General features: G+C 32.7%; 1 protein-coding gene across 31 annotated transcripts in view; it reads right to left on the bottom strand.

The window, feature by feature from the left end:
* FER (FER tyrosine kinase) overlaps positions 1–16839 on the bottom strand; it is a 441906-nt gene that overhangs the window by 346512 nt on the left and 78555 nt on the right. For all 31 annotated transcript variants that reach the window (XR_011425641.1, XR_011425626.1, XR_011425640.1 and 28 more), the window contains one exon: positions 14927–15026. Coding sequence is in view for 11 of the 31 variants with exons in the window: in XM_023617899.2 (XP_023473667.1) it covers positions 14927–15026 (100 nt within the window). In the remaining 20 variants the exon portion in view is untranslated. The remainder of the gene's footprint in view (positions 1–14926; positions 15027–16839) is intronic.

Raw genomic sequence — 16839 nt, forward strand, 5'->3', positions numbered from 1 at the left:
TTCACAAAATAATCCTTCCCCTTACTATGAAGGATGCCATGCAATTTTTTTTTAATTCTACTGTTTGAATTTTGAATTTTTTAAGATATTCATTCATTCAGAAAGCAATACATTTTTTTGCCTAAGTTATATAAATCCCTAGAGAAGTTTTAACTCGCTCTGTATGGCACTAGGGATAATTTACTTTTTTTAACTTAGCAATTAATAAATCTCTTCAATAATACTAATCACGAATGATTTTTAACATTCTCAGGAACACATTCTCTTACATGTTCAGTTACTATAACAAGTTTTTTTCATAAAATACTATATTTATTTACCCACAAACATTGCTAGGTAACATTCTTCTTACAGAAATACATTTACAAGAAAATCCCCAAGAGTCAATCCAATTGATATATCTACGGCCAGCCCCGCAGCTGTCCTCTAAAATGGCAAGCCCTTTTTCTCCCTACCCTACACAAGTCAGGAGAAGACTCCTATATGAAGCTGACACTCAAGCTCCAAAACACGTACCCAACCAAATAGGAACCAATCTTTTGGCAGGGAGCTAAATCACATTAATGCCTGAATGAGACTGCAAGTCCATGAACATCCGCTGCAGAAGCTGCCGGAGCAGCCCTTTCTAAGGCCTTTTTCTTTGGGGTTTTTTGTTTTAATTTACCAATTTAACCTAGTTTAACTTTCTGTTACTTGAAATTCAACAATTTCTAACAATAGACAGTTTAAAAAGTCAGGGACAATTATGCAGATAAATTAATTCCAAGTAATAAAGTTTTCTAGAGTCCACATGTTCATAATAAGAAAATAAGACAAGTAGTTACCAGAAAAGAATATTTAAGTACTTTGTTCTAATTTGTTCATTTTTATTTTAAGTTCAAAAAGTATAACTAGTGAATTCAATGAATTCCATATTTTATGTCACTTTTTACAAAATATTTTTATATGAATACTTTTTATATGAATTCTATTATTCCTAATTAATCACTTGGATTTTTTTAGTATAACTTCAGGAGTCAAGCTCTCCATACAAACATTTTCATAGAGACAGTTAAACCATTTAAACCACCCATCTGTCCCCCTATTTGCACAGATTTTTAAACTGCATGCTACCCATCTGTCTTTCTTGCTGGTGCAGAATGATTCACTGAATATGCAACACTCAGCTCACGAAGATTTTATAATCCAAAATAACATTAGAAAAGTTAAGAATGTCCCAGATACTTTTTTTCTTTATCAGATATGGTATATGACAAACAACCTGAAGAAGACTATTATAGCCAAAATCTAATTATCAACAACTTAGTGGTCATTAACACAATTGAGAAGAAAATTAAATGCCTTTGAAAACATCCAAGGCAGAACCCATTCCCTTAAAATACTACTACTAACAAATTCTTTAAAAACTGCTTTGGGTTTAAAACTGAATTTGAGGGTATGTTTTAGTAGGGTTTATTGGTTTGTTTGGTTTTTGTACTCTACTGCTCACATACACTTGTACACTTGGTTATAAGCTGTACTTGTACATGCACACAATTGATCGATTGATCAATTTTTCTATCTATATCTCCCTCCCCCCGCCTCCCTCGTAGGTATGGACAAAAAGTTTCAAAAACATGCTCACTTTCCATGATTTGAAAAGCGATTCCATTGTACTCTTCCTGATTTGTTTTAAAATAAATATTAAGGGTGCCACAGAGACTATAAGGAAATTCAAGAAATGGTACTACTGTGAAAACCAAAGTTACAAATAAAATTTTTAAAATTCCATTCACTTTACAAAATATATTGCAAAAAAATCTATCTAACGTGATTCTTGCCACATAGCTTTTTGATTCAGAATATCTAGATCACTATTATACTTTCTTAACTTTTAAATAACCACATTTGAGCTTAAAATTAATGTGAAGTACACAGAGTGAATAAAATCTAGTGACAGACACAGAATTATACCCCTACTGCTGTACGCTTTTTTTTAAATGATGAGAGGCATTGACACAGGGCAAGGAGTTGTTCTACATGTCAATTAACAGGGAGGAAAACATCCAATTTTCCCTCGGCATAATGAAATTCACAAAGAGATTGAATTATAATTCTTTTGTCACCACTTGTTGACAAATCTGTTTAATGTTTCTAATAACAGAGTGTGTATACAACATGTTATGCCATAAACAATATCATGAAGCTAGCAAAACTCAATTATGTAAGTTTGACATTTACAAAAGACAGGCTAGACTACTTATTAAGCTAGTCCAGAAAGTCAAGTATTGTTTATTATAAACTTCTGAGGTGCTTATTATTTGTTAAATATTATAGTGGAAAGTCTCCTGATAATAAATAAGAAGTGATTATTTCCCAAAAGTAAAGTGCCTGCAAGTATACTATGCTTTGATTCAAATACGTAAACATTCTACTATCTTACTTTTTTCCTTTCTTTCAAAGCATTCTTCCTGACCTATACAATTTTTACTTATTACTCTAAGTAAGAAGAAAATAATGGGAATTCATCTTAATTTATGAGTTATGTAGGCCAAATGTCCACATATGTTTTTTCACATGGAAGTTAAAATTCAAGTATAATATGTGGGAACAGTGACTGAGCCACCTATATTACTCAGTGCTGTTCTGACAATAACAAAGTTAAGAAGTCAATTTTCATCTGGGCTTCTTTGATTAGCTGTGCAACCCAAGCAAGTCATTTAATCTAAATTTTAGCTTTTAATTTTTAATCCCAGGAGTTAAATTATCTACCTTTCTCAATTCATTGGGTTGTGATGGAAATCAAATGGCATTAAATTGTCAAAATGCACAGTTAACAGCAAAGGCTAAAGAAGACAGAATTTGGAGAGCTGAAACAAACCTTTCTGATTATATGTTCCTATAAAGCATTAAAAAATACAATAGGTGCATCCATACTGTGCTACTTTTAATAAATTTCCAAGTATAAGAAAATTTGACATATCTATCAAGAAATATTTATTGAACATGCATTATAGGTTTTAAACTGTTCGAAGAACTAAAACAGTCATATTTTATTTAAAAATTCAACATAAAATACCTTTAGAGGGCAAGCTCTCTAACTCTATGCAATATCGTTTTCTTGCATATAGTGATTACTAGATTCAATTGACCCACAGTATTTTAATAACCAATAAATGGAATAATATGCCATGTTCAAATTTATAGTCTATGGTGTAACAAAGATGCGAATGGGGGATTCTGCGTAGCTGGGTTGGGGCACATATCTGAATTCTCAATCTCCCACATATCATCTAAAAATATAATAAAGAACAAAAAGAAAAACAAATAAAACCCACACCGTCAGCATAACAGACAGAGAACATCTAAATTTTAAATAGTCTACGAGTATAAAAATAAACACCAAATCTTAGCAAATGATCTCTCAGCCTCCCATAAAGCCTTCATGGACACCAAGAGCTGTTCTGAAAAAAAGAAAAATGCACTAAGGAGAGAAGAAAAAAGCTAGCAAGCAATATGCTTAAGACTGATCTAAGACTACCATCAGAAACAGAAGGTCCACTCCACATGTGAAAATACTGAAAAAGTGTACTGGTAGATCACAGAACTGACTAAAAGAAAGGGACTTGAGAGTGCACATGGAAGGCAAGGGGAGCAGTCTTAAAAGGTAACACTCCAGAGGGCAAAATGGTTAAAATGAAGGAATTTTGGAAGCTGAAAGGAAAAAAGAAGAGAGGAAAACTTAAAATCCTGTGGAAAATAAAAATAAATAAATAATAGGACACATAAATCTTTGTTAAGAACCTGAAGTGTATGAGATTTTACCCTACTTGCAAGCTAACAAACTAGCCTGCCTCAATTTCATGAATGAAGTCAGAAGACAAAAGACTCCTGGGACAGAGACAAAGGACAGCTATTTCTCACAGCAATACCAGTAGATAAGAGTATCATCATTTGTGAACAGAAACAAAAACAAGAAAAAACCCACCAGGAAGAAAGTCAACTGACAACCGACAAACTAGTAGAAAATACGTGCACCGTGCATAACAAGTTATGGGATATTCATTGCAATATATTAAAAAATTCTTTAAAATTTTAAGGAAAAAAAGATCAAAAACACAAAGAAAAATGGACAAAAGATAACTGACAAAAAAATAAATACTTTAAAATGTACCTCAACCATATAAAAAGGTCAACCTCACTCCCTCACTCATAATGAAATGCAAACTAAAATTACAAGATGCTGTTTCTTACCTACAAAATTGACAAATACTCTGTTTTGGCATAGGTGTGGAGAAACAGATACTCTTATACATTTCTGCTGGGAATACAAATTGGTAGAATCCTTACAGAAGGAAATTCGGCAATATCTAACAAAACTCATACACATTTATCTTTTAACCCCGTAATCACACTTTTAGGAATTTATGCTTAAGATATTCCTCTAACAATATAAAAAGAAACCACATGCAAAAGGTTATTCATGGTAGTAGTGTATATAATTGGAAAAATTAGAAATAAACTACATGTGCATTACTAGGAAAGTGCTTGAATAAACTTATAATAAAGTACTATGCAGCAGTTAGAAAGAATGTGAAAGATGGGGCTGGCCCAGTGGTGTACTGGTTAAGTTCCTGCATTCCACTTCAGCAGCCTGGGGTTTGCTGGTTCAGATCCCAGGTGCAGACCTACCCACCAATTATCAAGTCATGGTGTAGCAGATGTCCCACATATAAAACAGAGGAAGATGGGCACAGATGTTAGCTCAGGGCCAGTCTTCCTCAGCAAAAAGAGGAGGATTGGCAGCAGATGTTAGCTCAGGGCTAATCTTCCTCAGAAAAAAAAAAAAAACAGAAACACACATAAAACAAGGTGATGTATCGATCAATGTTAAAAATGTTGTGACCTTGCTTACAAGGACCTAGTCCCTTATGTTATGACCACTAGGGGCAAAGCTAATTTAGTGTTCACAATGATTTTATATAACATTATTACCGTAAATAACAAGAATCAATTGTATATTCAGAATTTGACTGCTTCTCATCACCTCTGTTGATACCACCCAGGTGCAAGCCACTAAGAGCCCTTGCCTGGATTACTCCAATAGCCTGGAAGTTGGCCTCCTCACTTCCATCTTTCCCCCACTCCTCAGACTATTCTCAACAAAGCTACCAGAATTATCCTGTTAAAATGTTAGTTCATGTCATTCCTCTGCTCAAAACCTCCAATGCTTTCCCATCTGACTCAGAGTAAAAGCCAAAATGTTTTAAAAGAATACCAAGATCCTGCATAATCTGTGCCTCCCTTACCACTCACCATCATTCTTCCTCTCTGATCTCATTTCATACCTTCACACCTTTCCTTTATTAATCCCTCAGCTCCAGCCACACAGGTGTCTGTACTACTCCTCACATACATCAGACATGATCCCATCTCAATGACTTTGTTTTGGTTTTTTTCTCTCTATAGATTACTCTTTGCCCCAGATAATAACATGGTTCACTCCTTTATTTAAATGTCTCTTTCTCCATGAAACCTAACCTGATCATCCTCCCATATCTACCTACCATATTTTCTCCATCATACTTATCACCATCTAACATACTACATGGCCTGAGCATGGAGCCATCAAAGGAGGAAGGGCCACACAGACAGCCAGAGCCAAAGCACCCCACCCTATTTCTGGTTTTCCTGTGCTGTAAACAACAAATTTATTCTTTAAGATAAGAAGAATAATAGTAATAACATACTATATGTTTCACTTATTTATTAATTGGCTATCTTCTGCTCTAAAATGTAAGGCTAAGGGAGGCAGGGATTTTTATGTATTCTGTTATCTACACTATCCCTAATGCAAATAACATTGCTGGGCACATAACAAGAAAATGCATGAATTGATATAGTTCTTATTTCAAAGAAATAAATTTAAACTTAAAATTTTTAAAAAATTAAAAGTTACAGAAAGATTACAATTTTACCTTCTGCATCTGTTTATATCATCTTTCTAGTAATCAAGTCCAAAACTAATATTGTTAAGGAGCTCACCTATAAAATATAGAGGAAAATCAGCAATGGATATAACTTCTCTTAATCACTTTGTATATGAAACCTAGCTTTGTTTATTTAATAAAACTAAGCAAAGTGGGAACAAATCAAATTATTGTGTTTTCATTTTATTTTTAGGAAGTTATCTGTAGAATATAAATGAATCATGTAGTATATTCCACCCCTCATAATTTTTTTCTTTTTTAAAGATTGGCACCTGTGGGCCAGCCCCGTGGCTGAGTGGTTAATTTAGCGCACTCCGCTGCAGGCAGCCCAGGGTTTCGTCGGTTCGAATCCTGGGCACAGACATGGCACTGCTCATCGAGCCAGGCTGAGGCAGCATCCCACATACCACAACTAGAAGGACCCACAACTAAGAATATACAACTATGTGCCTGGGGGCTTTGGAGAGAAAAAGGAAAAAACTAAAATAAAATCTTTAAAAGAAAAAAAAAAAAGATTGGCACTTGCACTAACATCTGCTGCCATTATTTTTTCTTCTTTTTCTCCCTAAAACTCCTGGGGTACAAAGTTGTATATTCTAGTTGTGAGTGCCTCTGGTTGTGCTATATAGGACTCTGCCTCAACATGACCTGATGAGCAGTGCCATGTCCACACCCAGGATCTGAACCAGGGAAACTCCGGGCCACCGAAGCAGAGCGTGCAAATTTAACCACTCAGCCAGCGGGCTGGCCCCTCCTCAGAATATTTTAGCATGTAATGAGAATATTATAACTGCCACTCCAATTTCTGCAGCTTTAACCCAATGCAAACTAGATTAATAACTAAGAGTGCCATTACTCTTTATGATCTTATAAAGTTCTTATCATATTAAGCTCCATATAGAAAAACATTCATCCCATAAGTTAGCTGCGGATGCATCATGTACTAATAAGTAACTTCAAAAAGAGAGAAACCCTCTCACTTTCAGGTCACTTCAATAGTGATGATTGACAAACATAGCCTGAACTCTACTTTGGTCTTTAGCAAATTCTGTATCCAAAATGCATTTTTTTCATATGTTGAACTGGGAGGTAAATTTGAATTTCAGAATATTTTTCTAGAGGACATCCATACATCATCCACAGATGACTCTGATTTTTAAAAACCTCCAAGATTTAGACATTATCAAATAAGAAGGCCAGTTGCCATTCTTGGTGGCTTTAAATGAGGAAATGAACTAAAGAGCCGTTAAAAAGTTGTATTCATTTTTTTTAAATTTGGATTTATTTAAACACAAATTTAACCATCTGTCTCAAGTCTGGACTCATTTCACGCTGGTTATCATAATTAAAGTACTCTAAAGAGACAACTTAATGGATCTAATCAATTTTAATTGGCATAAAATATCACAGAACTATTCATAATGCATGTAGAGGCAATTTGAGAAAATCTACTTCCCAATTATAGAAAAATTTACTTTTGAATGAGACTTGTAGCTAATTCCCCATAGTTCCAGCAGTAGGCACCCTCTTACTCTGTTTGCTTAGGATAAATGAGGGCTTGTAAATAATCAGGGAGTTACCAATCCCTTAGCACTCTTTTTTGTTTCTCACAAAGAAAGAAGAATTTGTTTCCCTACTCTTGTTATAAAGTAGGTGAAGAGAGCTCCTTTCAAACTTTTCTAGACTGACTGGTATGGGCAGGTGTAATGTGGAGTAGCTCATCATCTTGTCTTGTTTCTTCCTCCTGAATATCATGTGTGATAAAGCAGAAGCAGTTAGACTTCTACCCATGTAAAAGAAGCCCCCACAAATGCTTTTGTGAGTATTTTGAGGTTTGGTAAATATAAAACTTTAAAGTAATTCTAGACATCAGAATACATAACTATGAGGCAGTTGTTTTGAACATCTTTTCTGATACTTCAGTATATCTTCAAGTAAACTATAAAACTTCAAAGCAAAATCATATTTAAATTCACTTAATTCAATACTATATGCTTCAATATGGTATTGCTTACATTTATAAAATTACCACACACTTACTCTTAAAAAATATTTTTCAACTTTGCAAAAAAAGTACCACATGGCATAAGAACAAAGGGCTTGTGTGTAGATATATAGGTAAAGACGATATATATTTTCTACAACATAAAAGTGGGGGGTTACCATGAGACAAAAAATATCTGGGAATGAATAAACTCATACAACTCTCAGAACAAATGAGAAAGGAAGATGAAGTCCACTAAGACTCTAAAACTTAAGTTAATGTGTCAAATAGGTCCATGGAAGATTTAAGAAAAGTTTCAAATCATAATAATTCAGGCAAAATCTATAATGCCTGAGATGAAAAATGCAATGCATGGATTAAAGGCAGATCAGACACTGTAAAAGATAAGATCAGTAAACTTGTAGACATAGCCATAGAAACTAACCAAAATGAAACAGAAAGATAAAAAGACAAGTGAAAGGAATGAGCAGAGCATCAGTAGGCTATGAGACAACTACAAGCTGCCTAATAAACATGTAACTGGAGTCTCCAAAGGAGAGCAGAAAGAGAGGTGGAGACAGAAAATATATGTGAAGAAATAACAGCTGAAAGTTTTCCAAATTTGATGAAAACTATAAACTCTCAGATACAAGAAGCTCAAAAACCAAAAAGACAAGGGGAAAAAGAAATAACACTACAGCAAAGTACAGCATGATCAAATTGCTCAAAACCAATGATGAAAAGGAAATCCTAAAAGCTGCCAAAGGAAAATAAAACATGCAGAACAACAAAGATAGGATTATAGGATTAGATTTCTCCTTGACATGACACGAGAGCAACATCTTTAAAGACCTGAAAGGAAAAAAGAAACTGCCAAAAGAGAATTCTATACCCAACAAAAATATATTTCAAAAATGAAGGTGAAATAAAAACTTTTTCAGATGTACAAAGGCTGAAAGAATTTATTACCTACAGACTTACATGACAAGAAATGGTAAAGTAGGTCATTCAGGTAAAAGTAAACTGATACCAGATGTACTAAAGAATGCTAGAAAATATAACTACATGGATAAACATATGAGACATTTTGCTACAATTTCAAAGATAACTGAATGTTTAAACAAAAACAAAAACATTAACAATATAGTGGAGTTTAGAATATTTGCAAAAGTAAAATATATCAAAACAAGAGCACAAAGACCAAAGACTAGACTATTCTAAGGGTCCCATTATATGCAAAGTGATATCACTTGAAGGTATACCATGGTAAATTAAGCATAAAACAAAAAGTTATATCCAATGTGGAAAAAAGGAGATAAAAAGGAATCTTAAGAAAATTTTTCAATTAATCCAAAAGAAGGCAGAAAAGAGAAAAAGGAGAATAAAGAACAGATGGAACAAAGAGAAAACTGCAAGATGACAGATTTAAACCCAACATTATCAAAAATCATGTTAAATATAATCTAATCATCCCAATCAAAATTGAGAGATTATCAAGAAGAAAGCAAGACCTAACTATATGTTGCTTACAAGAAATGTACTTCAAAAATAAAGAGTGAAATAGGTTAAAGTAAGTGAATGAAAAAAGAATACACAAATAAACACTACTTAAAGTAAATCTGGAGTGGCTGTATTAATATTAGATACAATGGACAACACAGCAAAGAACTAAAGGTCACTTCATAATGACAAAGAAGTCAAGTCATCAGGAGGATATAAGAATAGTGACTGCTTATACAACTAACAACAGTTTCAAAATACATGAAGCAAAAAACTGACAGAACTATGAGGAGAAACAGACAAATCCACAATTACAGGGGAAGATTTCAATTGCCCTCTCTCAATAAGTGACAGAAAAAGTACACAGAAAATGAGTGAGAACATAAAAAATTTTAATAACACTATTAACCAACTGGACCAAGCAAACAATATAAACCACTTGAACCAACAATAGCAGAATACATATTTTTATTAAGTGAACATGAACTATTTACCAAGACAGACCACACTATGGCCTATATAACATGTAAAGACAAATTTAAAAGGAATAAAGTCATAAAAAGAACATTCTCAGACCAAACGGAATTAAATTATAAACCAAAAATAGAAACATCTCTAGAAAAAATCCCAAAACTTTAGGAAACCAAATTGTAGACTTCTAAATAATCTATGGATCAAACAAAAAAAGAAAAATAAAATTAGAAAGTATTTTGAACTGAATGAAAATGAAGACAAAATACATAAAAATTTATGGAATGTTGCTAAAAGAGTACTTATAGAAATTCATAGCACAAATTCCTGTATTACAAAGAGATAGTTCTCAAATCAATAATCTTAGCTTCCACATTAATAAAATAGAAAAACTGGTAAAAACTAAGCCTAAAGAAAGCAGAAGGAAGGAAATAATAAAGATTAGAACATAAATCACTTAAATAGAAAGCAAAAAATATAGATAAAAATTGAAGACAAAAGCAGATCTGTAGCCAGAATGATTAGGAAAGAAAGAGAGGAGACACAAAGTAACAATATTAAGAATGAGAAAGAAAATATCACCACAGATTCTACAAATATAAAAGGTGAATAAGGGAATATTATGAACAACTTAATGCCAATAAATTCAACAACTTAAATGAAACGGACAAATTCCTTGGAAGATACAATCTACTAAAACTCAAGCAAAAAGAAACAGATAAACTAAATAGCCCTATATAAATTAAAGAAATTGAATTTATAGTTTAAAAACCTTCACAGAAAAGGAAAAAATAAAAATAAGCAGACCCAGAGGGCTTCACGAGTCAATTCTACCAATGTTTTAGAAGTATTACCAATTGAACACAAATCTCTCTAGAAACTTGAAGAGAGGGTAATCATGCAGAGGACAGCATTACCCTTCTGTGAAAATGAGACACCTACATTACAAGAAACAAAGACAGAAATGAAAAGTTATAAACAAAAACTTAGCCAATCATATGCAACAATATGAAAAATGATAACATATCATGACCAAGAGGAGTGAAGTTGATATAACATTTCAAACACATGAAAATCAATCAAAATAATTCACCATATCAAACTTAAAAGAAGGAAAAGTATTCATCTCAATAGATACAGAGAAAGCATTTGACAAAAGCCAACACACATTCTAACTCACAAATAGAAAGAAATTTCTCCAATCTGAAAAAGAAAATCTTTGAAAAACTACAGGTAACTTAATACTTAATGGTGTACGACTTTCCCCCTAAGTTTAGGAAAAGGCAAATATGTTTCCTCTTTCTACTTCTAACCAACAGTTCTAGCTAGGGCAATTAGGCTAGGGGAAAAAAAAAAAAAAAAAAACCTAGATTGGAAAGGAAAGGTAAAACTGTCTTTATTCATAGACAATATGATCCTGCAGGAGTTCTCTTGTGAAGTCACTTATTCTTTCTAAGGATGATATGATGGCAAATTTTTCCCACATTTACAGCTATTATGTCAGAACCTTAGTTCAGATATAAGCTTCATGGATTCACAAAATTGTTTCATGACTAAACCTAATCATGTGTTTAACTAAAAGTATTCAGAACTTAATCTGCAATAGGACAGGAATACCTGTGTATTTTGCATTCAAGAACTTGTTATTCTATGCTGCTATCAAGAAACACTCTAAATTATTCAGCTCAATAAGCTAAAATTATCTTGGTTGTTCTCAGTGTACATGTTATAAACAAAAATCAATAGACTAACGTCCAAATTAGTCCAAGTCAATTTAAGACAAATATTTGCTCTCTCAACACAGCAGAGAGCAAAACACATTTACTATTTAAGGTATATTACCAAAGAAGATTAACTAAAATTATGCTATATTCATATTGCAAATCAGTATTAAATTTTGCATTAGACTGAACATAAATTAGTGTTTCTTTGGACATAAATTCTAACATTCAAAACTTAAAGTATTTTGCGTAATCCATACAGCAGAGGTCCGGAGTTTGCAATTTCAGCATCAACCCAGCCTTCTTGCTGATCTACTACTGTTGCTGAACCTCCAGTTGCAGTAATGGAGCCCTTGACTCTGAACCCATTCTCCATCAAATCCAGAATTTAACCCATACCACAGGAATTATTTCCAGATCCTGTCTCCTCCAAAGTCTTGTCTTCTCCAGCTGAATGCTATATGTCAGACTGGGGTTTTAAATAGCTTTTCCAAGACCTCCTAACACTCTGGGTGCTGGAGCCACAGCTTGGGTATCCACTGCCAGTGCCCCAGTAATCATTAGGGCCCATTTCAGAAATGCCTTGGTCTGGCCTATCCAGATGAACTAGGGTTCTGACATAAAGCCTGTAAATGTTGGAAAAATTTGCTGTCACATCACCCTTATACAGAGTAAATAACTTCACAAAAGAACTCCTACCTCCTTGTTACACACAGAAGCAATTTGAAAACAGGAACAAAGTTTTCAAAAATATAATTTTACACTTTTTCATGTAAAATGAGTATATAATAGTTCTGATTATAAAAGACAAATGTACATATGTCTCATGCATAAAAAATTATACATAAGAACTTACTTTAAAAACTAAATTGATTTAGTGGGAATAATAAAATTCTTAAAAATAGGAAAATACTATCACTAATACCTTTAGAAAGAGAAATGTAAATAAACTCGCACGTTTTAACTTCAGGAAACTCAGTCAAATGATACGCCTCTTAAGACTAACTAAAATTAAGATCTTCAGATTTTCTAGTTGCCTCCCTAGTATTAATACAACACTAAATGGTGTTTTATCCAGATCAAAAGTAATAAAGAACAATTATTATCCGTGAATAACCTTTGATAATATAAGCATTAGGAATAAGAACTATTTAGAATTTTATTATGTCATCAGGATTATATCTCATTTTTTAAATGAAAATAAACTGTATCATTATAAATAGGTATCAGAGGGACTGGCCCTGTGGCCTAGTGGTTAAGCTCTGCACGCTCTGCTTCGGTAGCCAGTGTTCAGTTCCCAGGCCCACCTACACTGCTAGTCAGCAGCCATGCTGTGGCAACAACCCACATACAAAATAGAGGAAGATTCGAACAGATGTTAGCTCAGGGCAAAAGTTCCTCAAGCAAAACAAGAGGAAGATTGGCAACAGGTGTTAGCTCAGGGCAAATCTTCCTCAGCAAAAAAACAGATATCAGAAAGACTTGGGAGTAATTACGTAATTCTTTTTCTAACTAATCATTCTCCAAAAGATACAGACCTAGTGTAAGATACTTAACACAGCTGGATTACAATACAGTTGGATTAAGTCATCACTTGCTCTGGGTGAATTTAAATATGGATATTTATAATATAGAGCACTAATTTGAGAATGCTAACTAGGCATTAAGTAACGAACTTTATAAAATTAACTACTTTTGACAGATTGACTAGTAATGTTTACTGTACAAAACTATTTCTAAATTATTCTTGATGATTTAGCAAAGAATCCCTTATACAAAAGCTACATTTTGAAACAGGTTAAGACTTGGGAGTCCCCAAGTTAGAATATCAACTAGAAATGGGTAAGCTCCTTGAATGCCTAAGAAATACTGTTTGAATCTCAGTAACTTAAAGATAGCAAGTGCTCAGTAAATATTTCTTGACTATCTAAAGCAGTCTTTAAAATAACAAAAGAATAATAATTAGGTATATGAAGTTTGAAAATCTATGAAATAATCATACAATCTTGGAACTTACATCCAACAATATATGACTCCAATCTATGATCTTGCCACTATGCCATTCTTTTCTTTTCTTCACTTAAATAACTTAGATAATTGAACTACAGAATCATTTTAAAAGATATATTTACATTAATAAAGAGATCATAATCTCAAAACACTGGTTGGGGTACATGAAAAATAAGTAAAAATAAGAAAACTGTGAACATGAATTCATCTTCTCTTAAAAAGCAATAGAAACAGTGCGAGAAGCAGAAACATGAAGTAAATGTGGGAGGGGTAGGGACAAGGAGAAAGGCAGACAAAGTAAAAGTTGGAAGGAAGATAGGGAGGAGAAGGGGGAAAAGGAGGGAAAGAAGGAGAGGGACAGAGAGAAAGGAGAGGTAGGAAGCTGGGAGGAGCAGAAGCAGGGGGAGAAGGGAGGCAGAAAGGGAGGAAGGAAGAACTGCATGTCAATCAGTGTCTCTTCTAGTCTGTTGGGAATAACAGCAAAACACAGTGTTTTCATTGTGCAAGATACATCCAAATGCAGGAGCTATTTATTTCATTTAACTCAACAGAATAACAAGATGATTTACAAGTAAGAGACAAACAGAAAATACATTAACAAAAGAGAAAAGTAAATTTAAGATTCAAAAGAAAATAAACTTTCTAATAAAGTTAATATTTAGCCAGGCAGAAATTAAAAAAAAAAAGAACTCCAACTCTCCTAATTAAAAAATACCTAAATATGAAGACCATTTAGTCAAATCTAAAGACTATAACCATAAATCTGTTTAAAACATAAATAATGCTTCTCTTTCCATTTACTTCTAATGCTCTTATGAAAATTTTAGAACAATATAGACACATAAAATTAAGCTATGACAGCAAAATTAAGCTACAAAACAAACTTGTGATTTCAATGATGTTTAAATACCACAAGGTAAAAAAGGGATTAAAAAAGAGTTCTAAACAAATACAACCTCATTTTTCTTATTTAGTAGTTGGTAATTAAATTAGTAAATCTGATACTACAGAAAAAATTTTAAAACATGCCTTGCATTCTGTTGCAAGTGCCACATAATTCTACTTTGTATGAAGTATTCAAAACCACCCTGCATCATTTAAAAAAAAAAAGATTTATTACATAGTTTGACAATTAGTCTATTTTGGCTTACTGTGATATTTTTTAAATGTGAATTGGTCTAAGTAGAAACATTCCACTACTTACAAATATAACTTTCAAATTATAAGAATAAAAATCACTAAAATAAACATTTTTCATAATTTTGCCATACCTTTAGCTAAAGCTTCTTTATATTTCTCTTTGGCAGAATTCATTTCTTTTATCAACTGTCTATAGCTAGATTTTAATTTCTCTAATTCGGTCTTTGTAACCTGTCAAAAAAAGAAAGGAAAAAAAATTCAAATGATTAAACTTACATTTGTCAAGAACTTAAATTCCAAAGTATTAATTGACATGTACTCTACTGCTTATTGGTCAGAGTTGATCTTTAATATGCAATTATAGACAACAAATTAAAAGTTAGTTTAGAAATCAGTGATAAATTCAACAGTATATGAAAAAAATTCTTAAAAAGAAGAGCAAAATACGAAACAATTTATTAAAGACCAATGAATTAATGTGCTGTGTACAGAAATATTTTCTCTAATGAAAAAGCTAATTTAAATATTTATTTTAATTATACAGAGTAACTCTCACTTGTAGTAATTCATTAGTTCTACAATGAATTTTTTTTCAACGTTGTAACATCTCTGAAAAAAAGATGCATCTAACAATTACCGTTGGCCAGGCAGCAATCATGACAATGGTCACCACATGCATGCATGAACTTGGTTATTATTTCTACAGAAAGACTAGACAAATGCAAGCCCTTAACTCTGTAGTCAAAAGGCCATTTAAATAGCATTTGAGAAAAAAATAAGAGTCCTAGACGTCTGAGAAACTTCTAATATAACTTCTGAGAAAACTAAAAAATCAGCAGCATAAAAAACTTGCAAAAGGGACATAAGAAACTTGGAAGAAAAATCTCAGAGCCCAATTTTAACACACTGTATTACCAATCTTTTTGATGGCAAGAAGGACATTGTGTAAATAAACAAAAATAACAACTACAATATAGATTAAATGAAGAATCATTCTCTTTAAAAAAAAAACCTGTTACCTTTTTTTAAATGGACTTTATTTTTTAGAGCAGTTTTAGTTTCACAGCAATTACTTTAATATATATATGCCTATTCAGATTGTCTATTTATTCTTGTGTGAATTTTTGCAGATTGTGTCCTTCAGGGAATTAGGCCATTTCTCCTAGCTTATCAAATTTGTGGGCTTACAGTTGTTCATAGTATTCCTTCATTATGCTTTTAATATCTATGGGATATGTAGTGATATCTCCTCTTTCACTTCTGATACTAGTAATGTGTGCCCACACTGTTTTTTTTTGTTAGTTAGCCTGGATAGAGGTTTATTGATTTTATTGATCTTCTCAAAGAACCAGCTTTTGGTTTTGTTGACTTTTCTCTATTCATTTCCCATTTTCACCTTCACTGATTTCTACTCTAGTTTTTATTATTTCTTTTCTTCACCTTACTCTGCATTCAATTTGCTCTTCTTTGTCTAATGTCCTAAGATGGAAACTTAGATAGATGATTGATTTTAGATCTTCTTTTCTAACATATGGATTCAATGTCATAAATTTCCTTCTAAGCACTTCTTTTGCTGCATCCCTCAAATTTTGATAAATTTTGTTTTTATTTTAATTTAGTTCAAAATATTTTTTCATTTTTCTTGAGATTTCTTCTTTGATCCATGTATTATTTAGAAGTGTGTTCTTAATCTTCAAGTATTTGGGGATTTTCCAGCTATCTTTCTGTTACTGATTTCTAATTTAATTCCATTGTGATACAGAGCAGACATTGTAAGATATCTATTCTTTCAAATTTATTAAGGTATGATTTATGGTCTAGAATATCATCTATCTTGTTCAGTCTTCCATGTGAGCTTGAGAAGAATGCGTATTCTGCTGTTTTTGGATGAAGCAGTCTATAGATGTTCATTATATCTAGTTGATTGACAGTATTATTAAGTTGAACTATGTCCTCACTGATTTTTTGCCTGCTGGATCTGTCCATTTCTGACAGGGGAATACTGAAGTCTCCAACTAGAATAGAGGATTCATCTCTTGCTCTA

This window comes from Equus caballus, chromosome 14 (genome assembly GCF_041296265.1).
Source record: "Equus caballus isolate H_3958 breed thoroughbred chromosome 14, TB-T2T, whole genome shotgun sequence".
NCBI classification, from domain to species: domain Eukaryota; kingdom Metazoa; phylum Chordata; class Mammalia; order Perissodactyla; family Equidae; genus Equus; species Equus caballus.